The following is a 23,692-nucleotide window of genomic DNA, read 5'->3' as shown; positions in this document are numbered from 1 at the left end:
GTAAATATATCAATCAGGTTACTAGAGAGAATGTGTTACCTTTCATACAAGTTTTTACAATAGACAGAAAATGGTAAAAATAAATAAAATACAGGTATATCACTGAGGTTAAAGGGGGAGGGAGGAGAGTGTTACCCTTCCAGAGACGATTTTTTCGTATATTTGGATAGGCTGGTCGGCGAAGAATGGAGGATATCCAGCGGCCATCTCATAGACCAGAACGCCAAGTGCCCACCAATCCACTGCCTTGTTGTAGCCCTGTGTGAAGATAAAGTTCCCTCAGCCATCTACTCCACTCCATACAACCATGAAAGAACCTTGGCTATATCTTCAATAAAAATGAATCAATGATAAGATCTGTTATTTTTCTTTTCTCAACATTACCATTGAGCCAACCAACTTTTCTTTACCATTAGTGGAAAAATCAATCAAAAACTTCAAAACTAGTTAATTAGGAACATTTGTAATTATCCTTTATTGAGGTATAAGTCAAACTAAATGTATTTGTACCATAATTATTTTCATCATATAATCAAATGAGAAGGAACACAAGGTCTGATACAGTTTACCAAGTACTTTTATCTGTCTGTAAGATACCAGAAATGTTTTATATCAGGTCGCGCAATACTTAATACATTCATCAGCATACAGCCACTGAAACTGTGAGATGAGGGAGTATATTCAGGCATATAAAACCTCATATTTTATTTCTTAAGCATAATATCTTCTGCAGTACTGTAGTATGGAATAGATCTTTTACTGGACAACATTGTGGTCTAGACATACAGGTTGTTCACAAAGTCCTGTGTACATTACAGGTTATCATATAGAGACAACACTTTTGAGCTGGGAAGTATATTAAAAGCTCTCTGGGACTCGTGTGAGTGGGGTTCCCTAACCCACCAGACCCACAGTTATAGGCGAGGGACCTTGAGCTGTAAAGTCAGCAGCTAAGGAAGGGCAGCTTTTAGTCCATCACCAATGGATGGCTGTCTGAGTGCCAACCTTAGTGGTCCGGGTTCAAATCCCAGCATGCACAGGTGAAAAATGTTTACAGTACTCTTTTAGTTTTGCTGTAATAAAATTTCAAAATCAGAACACAACTTTGTGGACATTCTGTATTATAACTTCAGCAAACAGTAGAGTCTTGATATAAACATTACCTTAGAAAGAATGATCTCAGGGGCCAAGTACTCTGGGGTCCCACACAGCGTCCACGTTCGTCCCTTGACCCGCTTGGCAAACCCAAAGTCGGTTACCTGAAACACAGATATTCCACGTTACTCAAACAGGATTAATTAAGAATGCTTATAAAGGATTGACAACAACCTCTCAGTTTCAGCCATAATAACACTACAGGGACGCCACTTTTAATATCTAATTTTACTAACAACAGACAATTTTCTTCAGCTCAGAGGAGACCCCATACACAAGGGGTTAAGCATTTTCCCTAACTAATTAAATCACTAATATTTTAAGGTACAAGACACCATCTGTACCATTGCCATAGTAGGTAGTGTCACCTCTCTACTGATTGTGTTATGTGGAGGACCCTTTAACACACAGTCACAGAATTCCACCAACAGCCACAGTGCATGACTAACATCACTTACCACCCACTATACTATACATAATACAAATTACCTCTGCCCTTTTTTCTAAATTATAAACTGAACAAACTTTTAACCAAATGAAAACAGAATTGGATGTCCTTTTAGTCATAATTAATATTCCCTTTTAACTATGGAGTAACTGAGAATTTATTTCCTTTTAAAACTGTAAGTGATATCACAGTAAAATCTCTTTATTAATCTACAGTTCTACACAAACTTTCTAATCTAAACTGAAAGATTCAAAAAGCTTTATGCAATATTTACATAACAAATAAAATAATAGGACATTTACAGTGCGAGACAATAACCCAACTCGGACACTAAAAGGTAATCTAGCGTCAAACACTCGTCCAGTTCAGAAGTAATTATGACACACACGATTGACCTACACACGAGCCTTACCTTGAGGTACCCTTGGCTGTCTATGAGTAGGTTCTCTGGCTTGAGATCTCTGTATATGAGATCAAGGTAGTGGAGGTATTCAAATGCTAGCACAATCTGGGCAGCGTAGAACCGTGAGTGGGGTTCACTGTAGAAGCACGGGGAGGGGGAAGGACAAATTTATATTAATGGTTTTTACTCCATATATATCACAAACTGACACTTATAGAATATTTTCTCTACCCAAAACTACAAAAACAACTATGCAATTATATCTTAAGATCTTAAATTTTTAATAATATACAGTATAAATAAAACTTATGTAAAGTGGCCATATTCTTCAGACTAAAGTATGGCTCATCATATGGTATTATATTTTTAACAAGATTTTATACAGTAAAACAATACTGTAATGTACATGGTAATGCTTAATGATGTTTAGCTTGTCAACAATAGATACACCTAGAAATATATTAATGAGACTATATCCTAAAGTAATGAAACAATTTAATTATTTCCTGGCATCCCAGTCACTCAACTTAAATAGTCTAATTATAGATATATAAAACTATACAAATACTATACCGTTAAAACCCACAATATAATGTTAGTAAAAAATAAAAAAGGTCAAAATTCTATACATAACTCTAACATGTTTAAAAAAAAGTAAAAATTATATGTCCCGTGTAAGACAATGTTGGTCCAATGTTTGGTCTCTCCCTCTCCACCATCCAGCTACCTGTTCTGTAATACCTCGGTCGTGTTCAGAGTGTACTTCTATATATACAGTACATGACAAGATTATTTATATACAACATAAATAGTGAGTGTTTGAAATGCTCCTCGGGGCGTGATGAACTGAGTACGGCAATGGTCTGTTGTGTGACTCGTATCTACCGTCAAAAAAGTTTATGGTTTTGAGTCTGTTTAGGTATTAATATTGGGGTTTAAAAAGTGAGTGAGTGAGTGAGTGTGTGTGTGTGTGTGTGTGAGAGTGAGTGAGTGTGTGAGTGAGTGAGTGAGTGAGTGAGTGAGTGAGTGAGTGAGTGTGTGTGTGTGTGTGTGTGTGTGTGTGTGTGTGTGTGTGTGTGTGTGTTGCCAACTCTGAACTACTGGTAATGTAATTAAAGGGCATTATATTAAGTGTAATTAAAGGTGAAACAAATATTGGGTTGTTTACATCACTAACTATATTAGCCATAAAAATTTTTGTTGTTTATAAAGACAATATTAACGTAGAGTAATTTAATAACATACTGTATTCATACGTCATAAACAAAGTCAACCGTATAAATATAGTACAGTCCTGAACATTCCATCAATACATTACAGTGAAACAACCGGATAAACGACTTCTTTCTCGATATATAATCCGTTAGATGGAGGGTTACACATTTAACACAGCGTCGATATAATGGACTTTCATCTCTATATAGTTCTTTAGAAGAGGGATTTCACATTTAACAGAGCCTCGATATAACGGACTGTCCTCTCTATATAGTGCGTTATATAGAGGTTTCACTGTAGCACATTAATTAGAAAAATACAGTTACAGTTATGTATCCATATATTTCAGGCAATACAAAAGGCTGCCATCAGGGACACACCAGAGGATAAATGCTCAAGAGGATACATACTTATGAGAGAGAGAGAGAGAGAGAGATATTAATTGTTATTATAATTAGTACACAAGCTGACATGCAGTTATATATATGTGTGTGCTGGGGGAGAGGTGAGGTTTGATTCAACATAAAGTAAAAATACGTGTAAACTGAAGCAGAGTTGTGTTACAGGACAAAATACTGCACTCGTGTCTGAGGATTTTAAGCAATTTTTTTTTTATCATTCAGCGTTTTCATAAACTTGGATCTATGTTCACAGTTCTTAAATCTTTCCTTCAGGCAGCCGTATATCATTGTGTATAATAAGAAACACTACTTTTTTCACTCTGCGAGACCTTTCTTCCGCATAAACACAAGATCTTAGTTTCCGCCGCAGACATTTTTCAAGAGTTTAGAATATACTGTATCCTTTATATAGTTACATTAATATTCACGGAGTTTCAATAACCTTATCAAGCAAAACTAATTACCTATTACATTCATGTCAAAACATGTAAATAAGTGTTTCAAATTAACCATTCCTTCCTCGGTAACGTCAGAGCTTCAACACTCCCACGATCCTCTGGCACTGGAACCTTGTCTCTTTGATCCTCCTCAAACCCTTTACCCAGACATTTTAATACCCTCAAGCTCCTCTTATGATGGGACTCTTTGATGAGGAGCCTCTTAGTTAGGAACTTTCCCCTCCACTACAACTTCATGTGCAATTCCCATCTCACCCACAGCAGTCCAGCCGCCCACACCTGCCTAACCCTCGTCGACCTTATCAGAGGCTGTTGATGTATTGTGACTTGGTAATAATAATAATATCTCCTGTCTTTCCTTCTTTCATTCCCTATTCAACATCATCTTATTTTATCTATTTTTTTTTATTTCCAACTTTCTCTCTCACACATTCTCTGTCTTCCTTTAATTACTGTATGCTAATTACTAGATGATTATGTTACACTGATCATGGAAGTGACTGATACATGTAACGTCACCAATAACTGCTATTTATCCCCAATTCTCTGTTATATGACCTAATTACTACATAAATCACTAATCACCAATACTGTACATATAATGCATCAACTTTCACAGGGACTTGGCTCATCCTGGTGATGTGATACAGTACAGAGTTATTTCAGCTGCATAACTTATGTCCTTCTGAGTCATGGAACTGTATTAAGATTACAGGAATTTCTGAATGTGTCTATAAGATGAGTTATAACCAAAAGGCATTACTGTAATAAAAATAGGAGTTTCATCTCAATCTAAATACTGAACTGTTACCCTGAACTTTGGATGAACTAAAATACAGTATAAATCAATGTTGAAACTAATTATATTTTCTGGTAGGTAAACTGTTCAACTATCTGTATGTACATTGGTTAAAACAATGCATAGACTATTTAACACACAATAGTTAGGGAGATTATTCTAATAGCCATTATTTCATCAAGACCGTACTGTATCTATCAAAAGCTATCCATTTCAATCAATAAACAGTTTTAGAAATTAGTATCGATGATCATTTGTATTTTCAGAACTCCCATGTACTGTATATTTTTTACCTTAAAACACTGACACACATTTAACTTTGTAGTTTCACAACATTTTCAACATATTACTAGTACATAAAGATATTAACTTCCGTTGTTATATTGCACCTTGGAAAAAGTTATTAGTAATTGCTAGTTATTAATCATATAACACCAAACTCTGTGTGTGTGTGAATTAGTTATTTCAAACACATGACATCAAATTTCTGTATGTAAGTTTGAGTTCACAGCAGAAATGAGGACAGACACAGACATATCCAGATATGTGCTCAAAGGGAGAGGGAAACAGTGCTTGATATACAAATGGGGAAACACAAGGCAAACAGTGTTAGGGTCTGGGGAGGTCCACTACACTCACAGGGGTAACAGTAGCCAGTATTTATTTACTGGAATGTTTATATTAAAGAAGGAGCACATCTAAAACTTGTCAAGATTCCCCATGGCATGTTAGTAATGGTACGACCTTCACCACACCCACTGTTCACTGGTTGTTGAAGCATGCAGAAAGTTACACACACATTCGGAAGATCAAGTAAAGTTGCTTTATACCAAAATTATCAAAATATTATTTAGCTGTGGTCTATTTTAACTACAGTATACAGGATTAAAACATTTTAAAAACCATAGACAGCGAGTTTAGTTTCTATACAGAGGATTAATAGTACAATACAACTGTTTATTTAACAAAAGGGGAGTAAGGGAGACAAGAGGGTGGGTGTACATTATATACTGACCACCACATCAAGCTGTGAACATCTACACAAAAGGAACATTGGAGCTCAGGTATTAAAATCTGGATCTTAGTCATGGTTTTATGTATCACAAGGAAAAGGGAGGTTCACCTTTTCCTTCTGTTATTTACCAAAGGTACCTTATAAAGGCACCACTTTTTCTCAATGTAATACACAACACCATAATCTCTAGTAAAAAACTGACCCCTTGGTATAGTACTGGGGTCGTCTCATAAAACTGTTATAGCCACGACAGCTAATAACACCAACAAATGATATAAAGCATCTAAAATGAGAGCAAATTATAAGTAAAAAACAGCCAAAAACCTGCCACCAAAAATGAACTAGCACGGCAGTTATGGTCACCCTTCCCGACTGTATCACAGCAGACATAATGCATGGTTCTCACATGCCTACGTCTGCTATAGTACTCAGGGAGGCTTAAAGCATTCTAATATGAAAAGCCGAGGGGGCCAGTGGCTGATGGTGTGCCTTTGGGTGCAGTAGCACTAGCAGTGGTCCAGAGACACTCTTACCTAAACCTGCCAATCTTTCTCAGGTGCGAGAACATCTCGCCACCAGGCACGTACTCTAACACCATGTACAAATTGGAATTATCCTGAAATGTTGGAGAAATGTATACATTGAGTAATACCATTCTTGTTAGTGCTGACTGTTAGTACAGTACTTCTGGGATCATTAGTACTTAACAATGTAAAAGAGTGGAAGCCGGGTGTTTAGAAACTGTTGTGGATGGCAGTCTTCCATGTGGACCTCAGGCCAGGGACACTACAGTCAAGTAATACCTTCAAAGTCAAACATCATCACCAAAAAACAATAGAAAAAAAATTGTGTCAGAAAAAACAGACTAGACTTGTGAATGCATTACTTGACTACAGCTCAGGAATAAAAACAAACCACCCACACACAAGGTATAGCACATAATACTGCTTGATTCCGACATCATCCTGGTAGCTGTCACAGGGTCAGCTAGGAGGGGCCAAACACATTGTCATAATACGAGGTGTGACAGTAATAGAAGTTAGTAGTTACCTAAATCTTCCCAAGCGCCGCAAGTGTGAGAACATCTCACCCCCGGGGACATACTCAAGCACCATGTATAAATTGGTGTTATCCTGCAAGTATAACAATGTCCATGATGAAGGGGACACTCATAGTGAGGGAGGGAAGGGGAAGAGAGAGATTGGGAGGAGGGAGGGAGTACAGGAGGGGAGGGGGGGGGGAGGGACAAGTAAAGCATATGGACTTCACTGTACAAGGCTTAATGACACTGAACAGAGGACGAGTAAACTGGGATTACATTTCAGGGATGATTGTACAATAGTGAATTGAGTTGATAACAGAATGGACTCAGCATGGAGAGAGATATACGGTACAGTTTTATGATGTTCGTGAAAGTGTGAGATGAAAGGGGAAAAAAATTTAAAGAAAACCGCGATAAATCAATGAAATCAATGAGTTAAAACACGAAAAACAAGTGAGTTATGTATATCACAGAAGATAAGTTGCCATTGAATGACTATAAAGGTGAAAGAATAATAAGACAAGAAAAAATATATCTACAAAAAGAAAGATGGGAGACATAAACACACTAAAGGGAACTATAAAAATTAGAAGATAGAATAATGCAAAGAGAGAGAGAAAAAAAAAGAAAAATACAGGATCTAAAAAAAAAAGAGAGAATTATAAGAAGTTAACTGGAGTGATCCGGAACAGATAAAGGAAGACTGCCGACGTAAAGATTAATAATCAATGTAAACGAACCAAGAAACTGATATCGACACAATTACTGGTTTTGGAGACATTAGGGACACGAAGGATAATATTGAGCTGAGGTGAAGGTGAGGTAGCCACAGTGAAGATGGAAGAGGAGATGGGATGGGGAGCAGATGGGATGGGGAGGAGATGGGATGGGGAGGAGATGGGATGGGGAGATGAGATGGGGAGGAGATGGGATGGGGAGATGGGATGGGGAGATGGGATGGGGAGGGATGGGATGGGAGGAGATGGATGGGGAGGAGATGGGATGGGGAGCAGATGGGATGGGGAGGAGATGGGATGGGGAGGAGATGGGATGGGGAGATGAGATGGGGAGGTGAGATAAGGAGGAGAGGAAGTAGAACTGGCAGAAATGGAGAGACTGAAAGGGACAAGAGAGAGAGAGAGAGGATGGACTAGGTATATTTGTACACATTCTGTTAGGGAGAATTACGGAACTGTTAACCTGCGTCAAACTTCATGATTATCCACGAAGTAACGAAAAATAACCGAAGAATATAAAAAAAATTATTTGAGAAAAAGTGTCGCATATCACTGAACACCACAGGATAGGTACACAGATTATGGTGAGACTTATAGCACGATTACAGTAAATAAACAACACAACCTTCGTTTATCTTGAGGGTTACTGGCTAGTCGAGTTAACAGGTAAATTTAATCTTGTTTCTGGGATTACCAAATATCAGGTTATACCTTTAAGCTACAGCTTAAGTCGAGTAACTGTGCATAATATATATATTTTTTTTTAAGAGTAATTTTAGTGCAAGTTACCATTAGGAAATTTTATTCATAGCATTTAGTTGCACAGTGAAAAGTGGTGCAAATATCAGTGCAAAAGTTTGTGGAAGCAAGTGCGAGTTGTAATAATCTTATAGAAAGTAATCCAACTGCATTCTGGTGCAAGGAATAATGCTTTATGCTTTTATACTGTCTAGGAAGGAAGGAAGGAAAGAAAGAAAGACGGAAGGTTTGCTAATTATAACTACTGGGTGGATCACAGGCAAACGTGAGAGGCGTACAAATATATGGATACTTGGGCTGTTTGGTGTGGGTGTGGAGAGGTATTCAGGGTGTGGGTAAGGGCTATGGATATACAGTACTTGGAACATGGGTTTAGGTTAAGGTGTGACCCCTAGACAAGGGTTTAGGTTAAGGTGTGACCCCCGAACATGGGTTTAGGTTAAGGTTTGACCCCCGGACATGGACTCGGGTTATGGTGTAACCTCAGACACAAGTATGGGTTACGATGTGACCTCGGACACAGGTTAGGACACGGGAATGGGAGTAGGAATTACCTAAACCTTCGGACACGGCGGAGGTAGGTGAACATCTCTCCGCCAGGGATGAATGGCATGTTCATATACAAGTTGGCGTTGTCCTGGGGTGCAAGGCATAAGGCAGGAGGTGAGGAGTAAATAAATGTCAAACTCAACATCATAACGCACGCACGCACACACGCAAACACACACGCACGCATACACACGACATAAAACATATCTGGTACATACGGAGGAAAGAGGAAGGAAAGATACAAAACAAAACTCGAAAATGACGTACCTGAAGGTGATATAAAGTTAACATAACATACCAGTCCATTAGGCACAAGACGTCACAATCCAAATATAATTCACTAGCTGATTAAATATATATATTAAAAAAATCCTTGCTATACAATAATCAAATCAGAATGAGTTAAGATAGTCACAATGAGTTGAACAAGAGGGAAGTTTTGGAGAGGCAGAAGTCTAAGTGAGTGAGTCTAAGTTTACAACAAGTTAAAGAGGAGAGTAAAATTTGGGCCAGGTCTGGAAAACATCAAATAACTGTATAATAGCGTAATCATCTAAAGGAATCACCGAGCTACAGGTAAGGGTCGTTATCGTACACTGTACCTCATTAAGAAACTACAGGTATCCTATTAATAAAGCACAGTTGGGCTATTGTAATGGACGATAGGAATCTACAATGATCTTCTAATGGACGAAAAAGCTGAAGATAATTTAAAAGACAAAAGGAAATGGCCGATACTCTACTGGATAAAGGAAATCTGAAGCCAAAGTGTTACGAAAGGTGGGAACATAGTGACTACCTACACCTGGCATGATGCTGAAGACAAAAATAGAATTCAAGGAACTTTTAAGAGGTTGAAGGGTCAAAACTTCCCTATGATGGGGAGAGGAAAGTTTGTGGCTACGATGATAAAAGATGGAGAGGAAGGGGGGAGGGGAGGGGGGGGGACACTCGACTAATTATATAAGGTCTAGGAGTGGCTGGAGAGTTAGGAGTAGGCAAGGCAGGATAAGGCTCAAGGAAAGGGTCAATACAAGGCTCAATGAAGGGGTAATATTGTACAGGGCTCAAGGAAAAGGGGCACGACGAGGCCTCAGGGAAGGAGGGCAATACTGCACAGTGCTCAAGAAAGGCAACAGTACAGTATACAAGGTCTCAAGGAAGGGGCAAGGTGAGGTAGACAGGAGAAAGCGAATGACGTTTACAGTACGGACAAAAACAAGAAGACAGAACAGAAAACGTACAAGAAACTCACACTAAGATTATGTACAAATAAGAAAATATACAAGTGATATAAAAAAAAAGGAGGGATATACAGTAGAAACACAGAGAATAAAGATGAACAGAGGGATGTGTAGGAATGAGTTGGATTAGGATGAGTTGAATATGAGGAAATGAGTTGTAAAATGGATAAGAATGAGGGAATGAGTTGGATTAAGGTGGATATGGACATTAATGTGTATGGATACAGATGCAAGATGGATAAGAGATTGAATAGTAAAGAGAGAAGACTTTAATCCATATATAGTCAAGGACATGTTATGGATATGGGTAAGAGAACATATGGATAAGAAAATACCGGGTGAACGGATAAAAGAGAGAAATAGGCAATTTTACACGACAATAATACAGAAAGGTATACTGTATAGATAGCGCAAGATAATACAGTAGACGTTTAATAGAATAAAAATAATATACGAATCTTAAACATTTATATTGGGGTGTTTTTTTAAGTATTGTAGGTGGCATTTAAGCATAATAGAAGAAGAAAATTTATTGAAAATATTTACGTAGGGGCATTTTTTATGAGAATAAATTAACGTGGGGTATTTTTTATGAGAATAAATTTACGTGGGAGCATTTTTAAAGAGAAAGAAATATAAAAAACAAGGAATAAACTACAGAAAGAAAACATTAACAGAGGACATTGAGACAGAGAAAAGAAAATAACAGAAAACATTATCATCAGAAGTATTTTTAAGCCTGAGAGAGAAACAATAAGAAAGAGATTAAAATTTTCTGGCATTTCACATCACCAGTAAGTGACATAAGAGTACACTTTGACCCACACCTGAAAGAAACCATTTATCATATCAATAAATTCATCAATAAAACTCAATAAATATTTCATGAGAATTTAACATTGAATTAACCACAAATTTTTACTATACAGTAATACAAAATAAAATTAGTTAAAAAGCAAAAACAAAAATAAAACTGGTAAAAGATAAAAATAATTACTGTTTAATTAAATACAAATGTGAATGAAAAACTAATTTAAATTACTGTTACAGCCATTAAAAAAAACTAAATTGTATAATTATGTAGTTATGACTATTATAAGATACAAAATAGGTTCAAAATGAGATTATATATTATCACCTTATATTAATACAATAAGAGGAACAGCCAACTACCAAGGAAACGACGAGGAAACGGACGTGCGACTAACGAGCCAATGTTAGCCAGGCTGTGATTGGCTGGAAAACCTGATGTCGTATTCCTAAAACCAGACCACACAAACCTAACCTAACCTACGATGTTAAAGGTTGAGTTGGCTGGTGTTATATGCTGCTATTTTGAGAGATAATATAATATATAAAAAAATAAAACCTAATGTTATATTAAGAAACGACATAAAAAGCATTCCGTCCAATCATAGCTCGGCTGATGGACTCTCACTAGCCAGAGGTAAAAAAAGAATATTTCCCTCACGAGTTCCCCGAAAGCCACAACATGACACACAACCATTGCAAACCAGAAATACGGACTCTCTTACCATTAACAGCTTTCATTATCATCTATAAGAGAATGAACCTCGATCTAAAGTGCCTCTATGAACAATTTAGCCCACTTTAATCAACCTAAACAAGGCACAAACAACTCCCATAAACACTTCAGTTAACAACAATCATAACCAAACAAGTACACAACATTGGCCCAACACACTGACAAGACAGCTGTCATTGGCCAAAATAAAATGTCAAGTCGTGTGTGTGTGAATCAGGTGTCAGAGAGGATGTGTCAGAGGGCAAGTTTATCACATGTGGTTACCAGAGAAGAGGAGGAGGAGGAAGAAGAAGGAGAGGAGAAAGAGGATAAATAAATTGTCTCTGTCTGTCTGTCTGTGTTTGTTTCATGTATGTACGGCCCCACATGCATACACACACACATACACACACGTTTTCATAGATAGACACACAAACACATTTCAGTCCTCATAATAAATCCCACATGAGAATAATATCATCTGCCACACAAGACTGTCATTCATGAGAGAGACGGAGGAAGGGAGAGGGAGGGAGGGAGATAGAGAGAGAGGTAAGATTATTCTAAGAAGCACTGAACAAAGAGCACTTGAGCGAGAGAGAGAGAGAGAGCATTTCCTTATGGTGCCATTTTACCAAGAATAGAACAGCCACCCACAACCATCTCCCCATTATACACACAGTACGTAACCACCGCTGGACCCCAACCTGAGTTAGGATTTTGCACACGCACACGCACACACACGCACACACACACACACACACACACACACACACACACATTCGCTATTACGGAAACTAGTTAGAGCGGATAGGCATTCAAGAAGGGTAGTGGGCGCCTATAGTAGTGATTATTTGGAGCCTATGAACCTTCTCAAGCAGACTGTACCAACCAACCTATCCTCCTATCCTGACCATCAGTATCATAGCTAGGGGGAGGCAAGGGGGGAGACAGGTGGGAGGTGATCACCTGTTACTAAATCTGAGAAAGGATTTTGATAAAGGTGTGTTATCGTAATTATGTCCCTCGCACCTTAGAGATTCCTTGTATTACCTGTAAACTGTTATGCTTGATGAGTTAAATGATTCCTGAATGGTATCTTCGTCACGCCCAACCCCACCCCACCCTGCCCTGCCCCACCCAAAATTCCTATCAACGTATCTCTTAACCATGAGAGGTGAAGATAGGTTGGGTAGTGTTGTTTTACTGTCACCTTGAGACACGGTGTTAAGAATCCTTGGTCTATTCTTAGAAACGGTGTCGAGTGATCAGAACCTATTCCAGCCCGGATGACACTCTCTCCCTAGCCGCACGTCAGAGAACCCTAACAACGAAAGAGGTTAATTTACACCAGGAAAAATATGATAATGATCCTTAGAGACATCATTTACCTTCCTCTTGTGAATTTAACTAGAATATACAAATTAGAGATATTATTACCCCTTATAGATAAAATCAAAACACCTTTAATGACTTATGATTTTATTTTATTGATTTTTGGTTATATTTGTGTCCTAGTTTATATGAGATGACTACATAAGATCTCTTGAGTAAGTTAACGGAGGAGAATAGTAGTGAGCTGTCATAGTCTGAGCCCAGATTGATAGTGTCGCCACCAGGCTTCTACTACCGGGAGCAAACAAGGTCATCTGAACTGGCTCTGTATCCTGGCCCTGTTAATTAGTAGCTTCACACACACACACTTTAACAACCCCCACACACATACACCCACCCACACTCAACCATATAGCCACAGAGCAATGAAGGTCAATCCTAATTCAATAAACACACTCTCTCTCTCCCGCCCACCAGCGCAGGGCATCTTCCACCCGCACCCACCCTAACAAATGGAGTAACTACATCAATAACAACACAGGTAACTGACTACACTAATAACAGGTAACTGACTACACTAATAACAGGTAACTTGCTAAACGAAGAGGAAATGACGTACCTGTAATAAAAGTGGAATTAGTACAGAGTTATGAAAATATTATTACTTATAGAATCTGGGTTTATGTGATTAGAGAGGGAGAAGAGGGAGAGGGGAGAGGGGAGAGAGGGTGAGAGGGGGAGAGGGGAGAAAGAGAGAGAGAGAAGGAATGTGAAAAGGAGAGGGAGAAAAGAGGTAAAGAAGAAAAGATGGAGGGAAAGTGGATGATAGGGAAGGAAGGAGGCATAAGAAGAAGAGGGAGGAGGAGGAGGAGACATTGCAGGAAAATGAAGTCAATAAGAAATAACAGCAGGAAGAAGAAAAAGAAGAGGAAGAGGAGGAGGAGGAGATAGCAATAAAAAGAGGGAGAAAAGGAAGAAAGAGGAAGGCAAAGAAGGGAAAAAGAGGAAGAAGAGAAGATAACAATAAAAAGAAGAGGAAGAATAGGACAAGTTAAATAAGAAGAGCAAGAGGAGGAGGAGGCAGAAGAAGACAGCCCATAACCTCATCATAATTTACCTTAAAGTGGAACTCTAGAGACACCAGGAAGGGGAAGGTGATGGCCTGTAATATTCGCTTCTCGTTCAGGGTGTGTTCCACCTGTTTCAACTTGACCACCTGAAATACCAAAGATACGATTACCATGACATACAGACAGACACTATATAATACTAAACACAACCCATGGATTATATAAACACAACCCATGGATTATATAAACACAACCCATGGATTATATAAACACAACCCATGGATTATATAAACACAACCCATGCATTATATAATGTCTTGTAATTCACCAACTAACTCAATTAAAAATATATATATAGTGGACACAAACATGAATTATATGTCTTAGAATTCGATAGCTTATAAATATATGAATAAAATAATAACTTACTTAATATAGAAGAAATATTACAAGTAAGAGTTTATTTATAGTTTAGGGAAGAAGGACGCGCGCGCGCACACACACACACACACACACACACACACACACACACACACACACACACACACACACACACACACACACACACACACACACACACACACACACACACACACACACACACACACACACACACACACACACACACACACACACACACACACACACACACACACACACACACACACACACACACACACACACACACACACACACACACACACACACACACACACACACACACACCAGCCACGCCTACCACCACCGCCCACTACATATACTTACGCCCAGTCTGGTGCAGTAGAGCAGCAAACAGCCTCCTCATACACACACACACAGGGGTGTGGGTCAGTGGTAAAATATCTCGTCTTTTAAGCAGCAGGTGTGTAGGTGGAATGTGTGGAATATGTGTGTGTGTGAAACAAGTGTGTGTGTGTCTTTAAATGGTAATGGTGTGAAATGAATGTGAAATAATGTGAGGTGTAGAGTGATGGTGTAGCCAAATGTGTGTGAAATGAAATATTAATGAGTGTGAGAGGTAGCAAATGGCTAAGCCAGGTGTGAAATATTAACCAGGCTCAGGCAATAGGTATGAAGTCAAATAGATGTGGAGAAATGGTGTGGGTGTAGGTAGGTGTGTGGGTGTAGATGGTGTGTGTGTGTGGGTGGGTGTGTGGGTGTAGATGTGTGTGTAGGTGGGTGTGTGGGTGTGGGTGGGTGAGTGTAGATGGTGTGGGGGCAGGTGTAGATGGTGTGGGTGTGGGGGTGGTGTGGAGTGGTGTGGGTGTGGGGTGGTGTAGATGGTGTGGGTGTAGGTGGGTGGGTGTAGATGGTGTGGGTGGGTGTAGATGGTGTGGGTGTAGGTGGGTGTAGATGTGGTGGGTGTAGGTGGGAATGGGAGTAGTGGGAATGGATGTGGTGGGTGTGGATGTGGTGGGTGTAGATGGTATAAAGAAAAGGTTATTAACATAAATTCTTACCATCATTATTTTCTACAGACACCCACATTACCTGTTACCACCACCGTGGCCACCACCACTACCACCATCAACACCACTACCACCATCAACACCACCAAGATCAGCCCAGCACCACAACAAGCGTCAGCACTGGGCCAGGTAGTCATCAGCTTAAGTAATTTGCATATGAAAAATTCGCCAAGTGAAACGCGAGCCACCAAGGGCAGCCAAACCTAACCCCAGGCGCCATTTTTCTAGCCTTTGAAATGTCATATCTGGTATTTTCTCGCATTTCAGACCATTTAAATACCTCATAGAGTCATTTAAATGCTGTATAGGGTCATTAAATACATTTCCTTTCAACTAATTTACAGCTTCTGACATTTAAATATTTCTGATCACTTTAAATGTCTCTTAGTGTATTTTAAAATTCTTTATGGCCATTTAAATCCCCCCTTCAGGTAATGGCAGACACCTCCCCCTTCATGTAATGGCAGACACCTCCCCCCTTCAGGTAATGGCAGACACCTCCCCCTTCAGGTAATGGCAGACACCTCCCCCCCTTCCGGGTAATGGCAGACTACCTCCCCCCCTTCAGGTAATGGCAGACACCTCCCCCCTTCAGGTAATAGCAGACACCTCCCCCCTTCAGGTAATGGCAGACCTCCCCTTCAGGTAATGGCAGACACCTCCCCCCCCCTTCCAGGTAATGGCAGACACCTCCCCCCCTTCTAGTAATGGCAGACACCTCCCCCTTCAGGTAATGGCAGACACCTCCCCTTCAGGTAATGGCAGACTTACCTCCCCCCTTCAAGTAATGAACACCTCCCCTTCAAGTAATAGCAGACACCTCCCCCCCCCTCCAAGTAATGGCAGACACCTCCCCCCCCCTTCAGGTAATGGCAGACACCTCCCCCTTCAGGTAATGGCAGACACCTCCCCCCCCTTCCCAGGTATTAGACCCTCCCAGCCTGGTAATGGCAGACACCTCCCCCCCCTTCCAGGTGTCAGCTGAGCCTCCCCCCCCCTTCCAGGTAATGGCAGACACCTCCCCCCTTCAGGTAATAGCAGACACCTCCCCCTTCAGGTAATCCTTGAACCCTCCCCCTTCAGGCAATGGCCGGGCCACCTCCCCCCCTTCAGTAATGTAGTGCCTGCCTCCCCCCCCTTCAGGTAATAGCGGGCTTTCCCCCTTCAGGTAATGGCAGACACCCTTCACCTGCCTCCAGTGTGTTTACAAGCCTCTATGAGCCTCACCGTCACCTCCCACAGGAATATTTATGTAAAATATATTCATGAATCTCTGGCTTCAGACCTTACCCAGCAGACACGCATCAGGCTTACATAAAAAAGACTCGATTTATAAGACTTTACCTAAAATACCTTAAAAAAAGACTCGATTTATAAGACTTTACCTAAAATACCTTAAAAAAGGACTCGATTTATAAGACTTTACCTGAAATACCTTAAAAAAAAGACTCGATTTATAAGACTTTACCTGAAATACCTTAAAAAAAGACTCGATTTATAAGACTTTACCTGAAATACCTTAAAAAAAAGACTCGATTTATAAGACATTACTAGAAACACCTGAATCTTATTATTATTATTATTATTATTAATATTATTATTATTATTATTATTATTATTATCACCTTTACCTATATCATCATAATTAGATATATACTTATAATAATAATAATAATAATAATAATAATAATAATAATAATATTTTTTCATGGCAAAATCCACCTCCCCGCCAGAGTGTATTCCAAGATTGACTCCAAAAGGCCAGGGGTAAATATAATATGCAAATGAGAGTCTTGTGTCTTAGGGCAAAGTAGCGTGGAGGTGGGTAGGTGACAACAGAATCCCCTTTCACCATCACCATAATCCCAGACCCTCCACCACCACACTATCCTTTCACCACCACAACACCCCTTCACCACCACCAGCACGCCACCACAGCCAACTCGCACAGTAGCAGATTGAGGTACAGGTGTTACTTAATTAAGGCACCGACCTACCTGGGCTAAGACATTCTACCTGTCGTTTTATGGGTGTGGAATCCCCCCCCCCTGTGTGTGCGTGTGTGTGTGTGACCCTCTCCTAGATGAAGTTTCCACACAATATTACACCTCCTCGTCTTCCTCCTCCCCCTCTTCTTCTCCTCCTCGTGTCATGTAAACAAAACAATCCTTGGTCACTACTCCTTGTAAACAAACTATCATGACCTTTACTGTCGCGTGTAAACAAGTATTGACCTCTATTCCACGTAAACGGCCCATGTGTCTGTTCTATGTCAACGAACTGGCCAGAGAGAGAGAGAGAGAGAGAGAGAGAGAGAGAGAGAGAGAGAGAGAGAGAGTTAAACACTTCCTTATCAATACCCAAAATCCTTGACCCTTTCACCAACCAAAAAAAATCACCAAGAATTTTATATTTTTTCCTCAATGATCCACGACCACACCGACCAGACCCGACTTCATGACCGACTCTTTAATCACTCTTGTTTCCGATCGAGTGAATCATTCATTTCCTTAATTGCGAAATATAACCCGGAACTAGAACAATGGCGGCTGGCATATAGGAGAGGCTCAATTCCTGATTTACTCTCGAGGCCTCTTGATGTTATTGTTATTATTGGGGGGCGGCACAAACAACCTTTAACTATCAATAGCTATAACATGGCCACAAATGCCACCTACATCATGAATGAAATATACTGTATTCTGACGTCACACACACACAAACAAAAAAGAGCCCCGCTGACGTCACGGCCGACACACTCCTTCCCGCCTACACGAACGCCAATACAATCTTAACTTCCTGGATACACCACTATTAACCCCGTCATAGGCAGATAAAATACTCATAATAAATGTTAAAAATTCCCAGAGGTTAATTTAGTTACATATTAACAAAAAAGTAACCCAGAAATGTTTATGAATAAGTCAATATTGATCAGCTGTTTGGCGACCACCACATCCGACACACACTGATCGACACAGAGAGATCCAGCCAGCGGGGGTTCAGGAGCCACTAGTTCCGTATTCTGTGTTCCTGCCTCTACACACACAGGTAACATCAATCAACAAATAATTATCTCCAGTAGAGTCAATAGAATCTCGTCGCCATTTTGGTTAGGTGAGTGACACAGTGGAGTTTGTATATTATGTTAAAAAAAATCCAAGTAACATAAATTTTCAGACTAGGGTAAGATGTCCTTTAAGCTATTTAACTTTTAATAGCAACTAGTACTGTTATTTCTACTCTCTTGCACTACTACTGTATCGCTTCTACTTTAATTCCTACTTTAATAGACTTAAGAAAAACTGCAACAGAATTTATACTTTAAATATAAACTAAATCATTTCTACTTTAGTAAAACTTAATAAAAATTATTGAAATTATTTTACTTACATAAAAAACTCCTCCACTGCCTCTACATCACCCCCAACTCTCCCTCACTGCCTCTACATCACCCCAGCACTCCCTCACCTCTACATCACCCCAACTCACCCTCACTGCCTCTACATCACCCCCACACTCCCTTACTGCCTCCATACTAACTACTCCTTCACTGCCTTTCTATCACCCCAACCTCCTTCACTGCCTCTCACATCACCCCCCCTTGCTCCCCTCCTGCTATCTACATCACCCCCAACCTCCCTCACTGCCTATCACCCCTAGCACCCCCCTCCTGCCTCTACATCACCCCCCAACACCCCCCTCCTGCCTCTACATCACCCCCAACCTCCCTCACTGCATCTACATCACCCCCCAACACCCCCTCACTGCCTCTACATCACCCAACACTCCCCTCTTTCTACATCACCCCAACTCTCCCTCCTGCCTCCCATCACCCCCCTCCCTGCCTCTACATCTCTTTCCTCCTGCCTCTACATCTCCCCAACACCCCTACCTCAATCACTAACACCCCCTCCACTGCCTCTACATCACCCCAACTTACCCCCACCTCACTGCCTCTACTTCATCAACACAGTATACTATATATAAATCTTTGTGTCCTTCACTCTGCAATCTTCAAAACATTTTTCCTTCAGTGACAACACACATGATCCTCCTACCTGCCAGGCTTAACTTGTGTATAAATACCCGTGTGTGAGAGAGAAGAGAAGAGAAGAGAGAAGAGACAGAGAACATGTATGTATATATATAGTGACATTTTAAACCACCACACCACCCACCACTCCACCCCACCCCACTACTACCACTCCACCACACCACCCACCACTACATCACACCATCCCACCACTACCACTCCACCATACCACCACCACATCACACCACCCCACCACTACCACTACACCACACTACCACAATTACCTTCTGTTTATCGAGTATCTTCATGGCATAATACTCCTTGGTTGCCTTGTGTTGGACCAGCATCACCCGCCCAAAGGAACCCGTGCCCAGGGTTTTGAGTCGTTCGAAGTCGTCCAGGCACGCCGTGTTCTGTAGGGGGAGAGATGGGGGGTGATTACTGGATGTTGACATGGGGAGAGAAGAGGGGGGGGAGAAGACGGAGGGAGAGAAGAGGGAGAGAAGATTATGATTAATGAATCTTGACATGGAAAATTACAGTTTGTTCACTTAACCTACCCATAACAACACACATACACAGTTAGATATTAGGGTTTATTTAGATATTATAATAGACATACAAGAATAAACAGTTTATTTAGGCCATTATAACAAACATACGATGAGGCATAAGATCCAATTTATTTTACCCAGCACGATATGTTAAGAGTGTGTAGAGATCGTGGATTATAATGTGTTGTTTGTTTATAAAGTGGTAGTGTATGTATGTATGTATGTATGTACAGGGGGTATGTATGTAACCCATGTACTGTCTTATGTGTATGTGTGTGTATCGAAGTTAGTATGATGCTACTCTCTCTCTCTCTCTCTCTCTCTCTCTCTCTCTCTCTCTCTCTCTCTCTCTCTCTCCGTGTATGTATCTATCACACGTATTAATACTAAATAGAGAGAGCGCAGTAACCTCCCCTCCCCCCCCAGAGGTGTGATGAGAATTGTTGGTAGTGTAGAAGGGATGATGTGTGAGTGCCAAGGTGTGTGAGTGCTACCTCTCTCATGGTTGGTGTGGCACTCTGGTCCCCTCACCTTGGCCACCACCACAAACCTTTCTACCTACCTACCACACACACACACACACACACACACACACACACACACACACACACACACACACACACACACACACACACACACACACACACACACACACACACACACTTAACCTAAGAAACAGATTTGATCCTAGTTCTAACGGGGCCCCCAGATCTAATGGGTTTCCCTCATGCAAGATAAACATCCACCAGTCAGATCATGAGTCATGCACTGGGCTGACTAAACTAATACCTGACAGGGACCTCTGACTCAGTTCCCATGGCAACCAGGTGAGGCGTCTCAAACTCGGGGTCATCTAGAGTTGCCTATTAGCCCAGGTGTGTCACAACTCTTAATGATACGGGAGCATGGGGTGTCACGCTCCTGTAAGCTAAGGGAGCATGGGACGGCACGCTCCTACACACGCTTGACAACATTGTGGGGGTGGGGGGGGATGGTTGGCAGGATAACACAATAAGAACATGATATAAAACCACTAGACTGTATACCTGTTTGTGTGTATGACGTTGCCTGAGTTTAATAATGTGTGTGTGTGTGTGTGTGTGTGTGTTTGGTGTGTGTGTGTGTGGTGTGTGTGTATGTGTGTGTTCAACAAAGACACCATTATTTATTACATCACAATCGCTCGTTGCCACTTGACTGAGTTACGTAAGCGCTCGCGCGCGCGCACGCACGCACACACACACACACACACGCACGCGCGCGCACGCACACACGCACGCACGCACGCACGCACGCACGCACGCACGCACACACACACCTTACGATGATTAAATTGTTTAGGAAGGAGAAAAACTGTATATGGTGAGAGGTTTATTACCTGTAAGAAACGAACAGGTGTTATTAATGATCCTGTGGGGAGGGAGGAGGGGAAAGACTAATTCTAAGTATGGGAGTAGGAGAGGACTGACTCACCGGGTATGGAGGGAAAGGGGAGTTAAGTGGAGTAGAGGAGGAGGAAATGGTGGGGAGGAAAGGGAGGAGAGGAGGGAATGGTGAGTAGACGAGAAGGTTGGGGAGGGAGAATTAGGGGGGTGGAGGGAGGACAGTGAAGGGAAGGGAAAGAAAGGGAGAAGTGGAAAGAAGGAAGAAATGAAATGGGAGGAGGAAAGACGAAGAAGGAGAGGAGAGAGATGGGAAGAAGAGGGAGGCAGGTGACGCACTTACAAGGGTTTATTCTGGACGTGGGAGTCAGACCAGGCGTCGAGGGCTCACACCCAACTGTGCGCCAATACTTGCTACTGAATCACCAGTTAATGACACTACTACTATTACATCTACATCATCATCATCATTATCATTATTACAAGATCATCATGTAACACGTGGTAACCCTGAGAGCCGTACACGTGGTTATATGTACAACCTTCATCAGCTGATCGTGTCAACAAACATCAGCTGATAAACCTTCCTTCCCGCCTGCCTGTTTGCTTTTAAGAAGGGTTCAGTCCTTACATTATAATCCTACTAGAGAGAATTAAGTTATTTTTAGTTATAATCACACACACACACACACACACACACACACACACACACACACACACACACACACACACACACACACACACACACACCTTACATAAGACATCATTAATTCAACCCCATTTAATATACCGACTGGACAAGATCTCACTCACCCGATCTGGATATGAGGAGACGAGGCGGACTAAATCTGAACACATCTTGATCTCTCCCGACAAAATACTCTGGACATTACCTAATCTACTCCCATAGTGACCATAAATAAAACTAACAAAAACAATAATAATGATAACAAAAACAACAACAATAATAATAATAATAATCCACCTATCATCATCACCCACCTAACCCGAACATCCACTCCCACCCACCCGGACACCCACACACCACCCACCCCACCCGGACACCCACACACCCAGGCAGACAACTTTTATCAAACGTCGTCCTTCGTGTGTGTGTTGCTCTCCCATTCTGTAAACGGGGGAACAAAATAGCTAGATAGAGAGACACCCGCCCACCCGACCTTCACCCTCCCACCCTCACCCACGCCGATAGTCACCTCCCACCCTCATCCATCCTCACCTTCATCCATCAAAACCTAGCTCACCCACCCACCCACCACCACCCCACCCACCCACCCACCCAGTGCCACGACTCAAATCCGGGTGGATAATAGCGTTAAGTGGACGCGAGGAGACCAAGGCCAGGCCACACTAATTGTAGGTTACGTCTCTCTCTCACACACACACACACACACACACACACACACACACACACACACAGTCAGGATACCAGCTCAGGGTTCCTTCGCCTTCCTCTCCTTATCACACCTCCTTTACCTCTTCCCCTCTCTTTCATCCTCCCTTTTCCCTCACCCCTCATCTTTCCTTACCTCTCATCCCCTAGCCCTCCCATTCCTCTCCTTCCACCCCTCACCCCCCTTCCCGGACCTGATCTGGACCTGACTGGATGAGATCTCACCCATTACGGATGCGAGGACATGAGCTGACTTTGTCCGGACACAACTAGATCTCTCCCGGACAAAATATTCTGGACATTACTATCTACTCCCACAGTGACCATAAATAAAACTATCAATAAAATAATAATAATAATAATAATAATAATAATAATAATAATAATAATAATAATAAAAAACAAAATAATAATAATAATAATAATCCACCTATCACCACCACTACCATCACCCATCTACCACCACCATCACCCACCCACAATCATCACCCACCTATCACCACCACAATCATCACCCACCTATCACCACTCATGAGATGCACCCCCACTTTTGCCACTAACACTTGCCGCCTCTTAACCCATTCACGCCCACGCCCACCACCACCACCACCACCAACAGTAGGCCTGAATATTTGGGTAGTGGTTAGAGAGAGAGAGAGAGCTTATTACAGTATGCTGCTCT

The 23,692-nt window shown here is 41.2% G+C and overlaps 1 protein-coding gene across 6 annotated transcripts in view; it reads right to left on the bottom strand.

Annotated features, from left to right (window-relative positions):
• The window catches only part of LOC121853595 (cAMP-dependent protein kinase catalytic subunit 1-like), a 104,432-nt gene that overhangs the window by 7,196 nt on the left and 73,544 nt on the right, over nt 1-23,692 (bottom strand). For 3 of the 6 annotated variants that reach the window (XM_042347832.1, XM_042347835.1, XM_042347837.1), the window contains exons 3-8: nt 19,945-20,073; nt 14,203-14,301; nt 6,428-6,510; nt 2,016-2,142; nt 1,164-1,259; nt 136-258 (exon numbers count right to left, since the gene is read on the bottom strand). In XM_042347832.1, coding sequence (XP_042203766.1) covers nt 136-258; nt 1,164-1,259; nt 2,016-2,142; nt 6,428-6,510; nt 14,203-14,301; nt 19,945-20,073 — 657 coding nt within the window. Of the gene's footprint in view, nt 1-135; nt 259-1,163; nt 1,260-2,015; nt 2,143-6,427; nt 6,511-6,944; nt 7,028-8,986; nt 9,070-14,202; nt 14,302-19,944; nt 20,074-23,692 lie in introns of all 6 variants that reach the window. The other 3 variants (XM_042347834.1, XM_042347836.1, XM_042347833.1) reach the window with 2 other exon arrangements.

This window comes from Homarus americanus, unplaced genomic scaffold (genome assembly GCF_018991925.1).
Source record: "Homarus americanus isolate GMGI-L3 unplaced genomic scaffold, GMGI_Hamer_2.0 scaffold4896, whole genome shotgun sequence".
Classification (NCBI taxonomy): Eukaryota; Metazoa; Arthropoda; class Malacostraca; order Decapoda; family Nephropidae; genus Homarus; species Homarus americanus.
The sequence above is the reverse complement of the archived record's forward strand: the minus strand, read 5'-3'. Positions and strand labels throughout refer to the sequence as shown.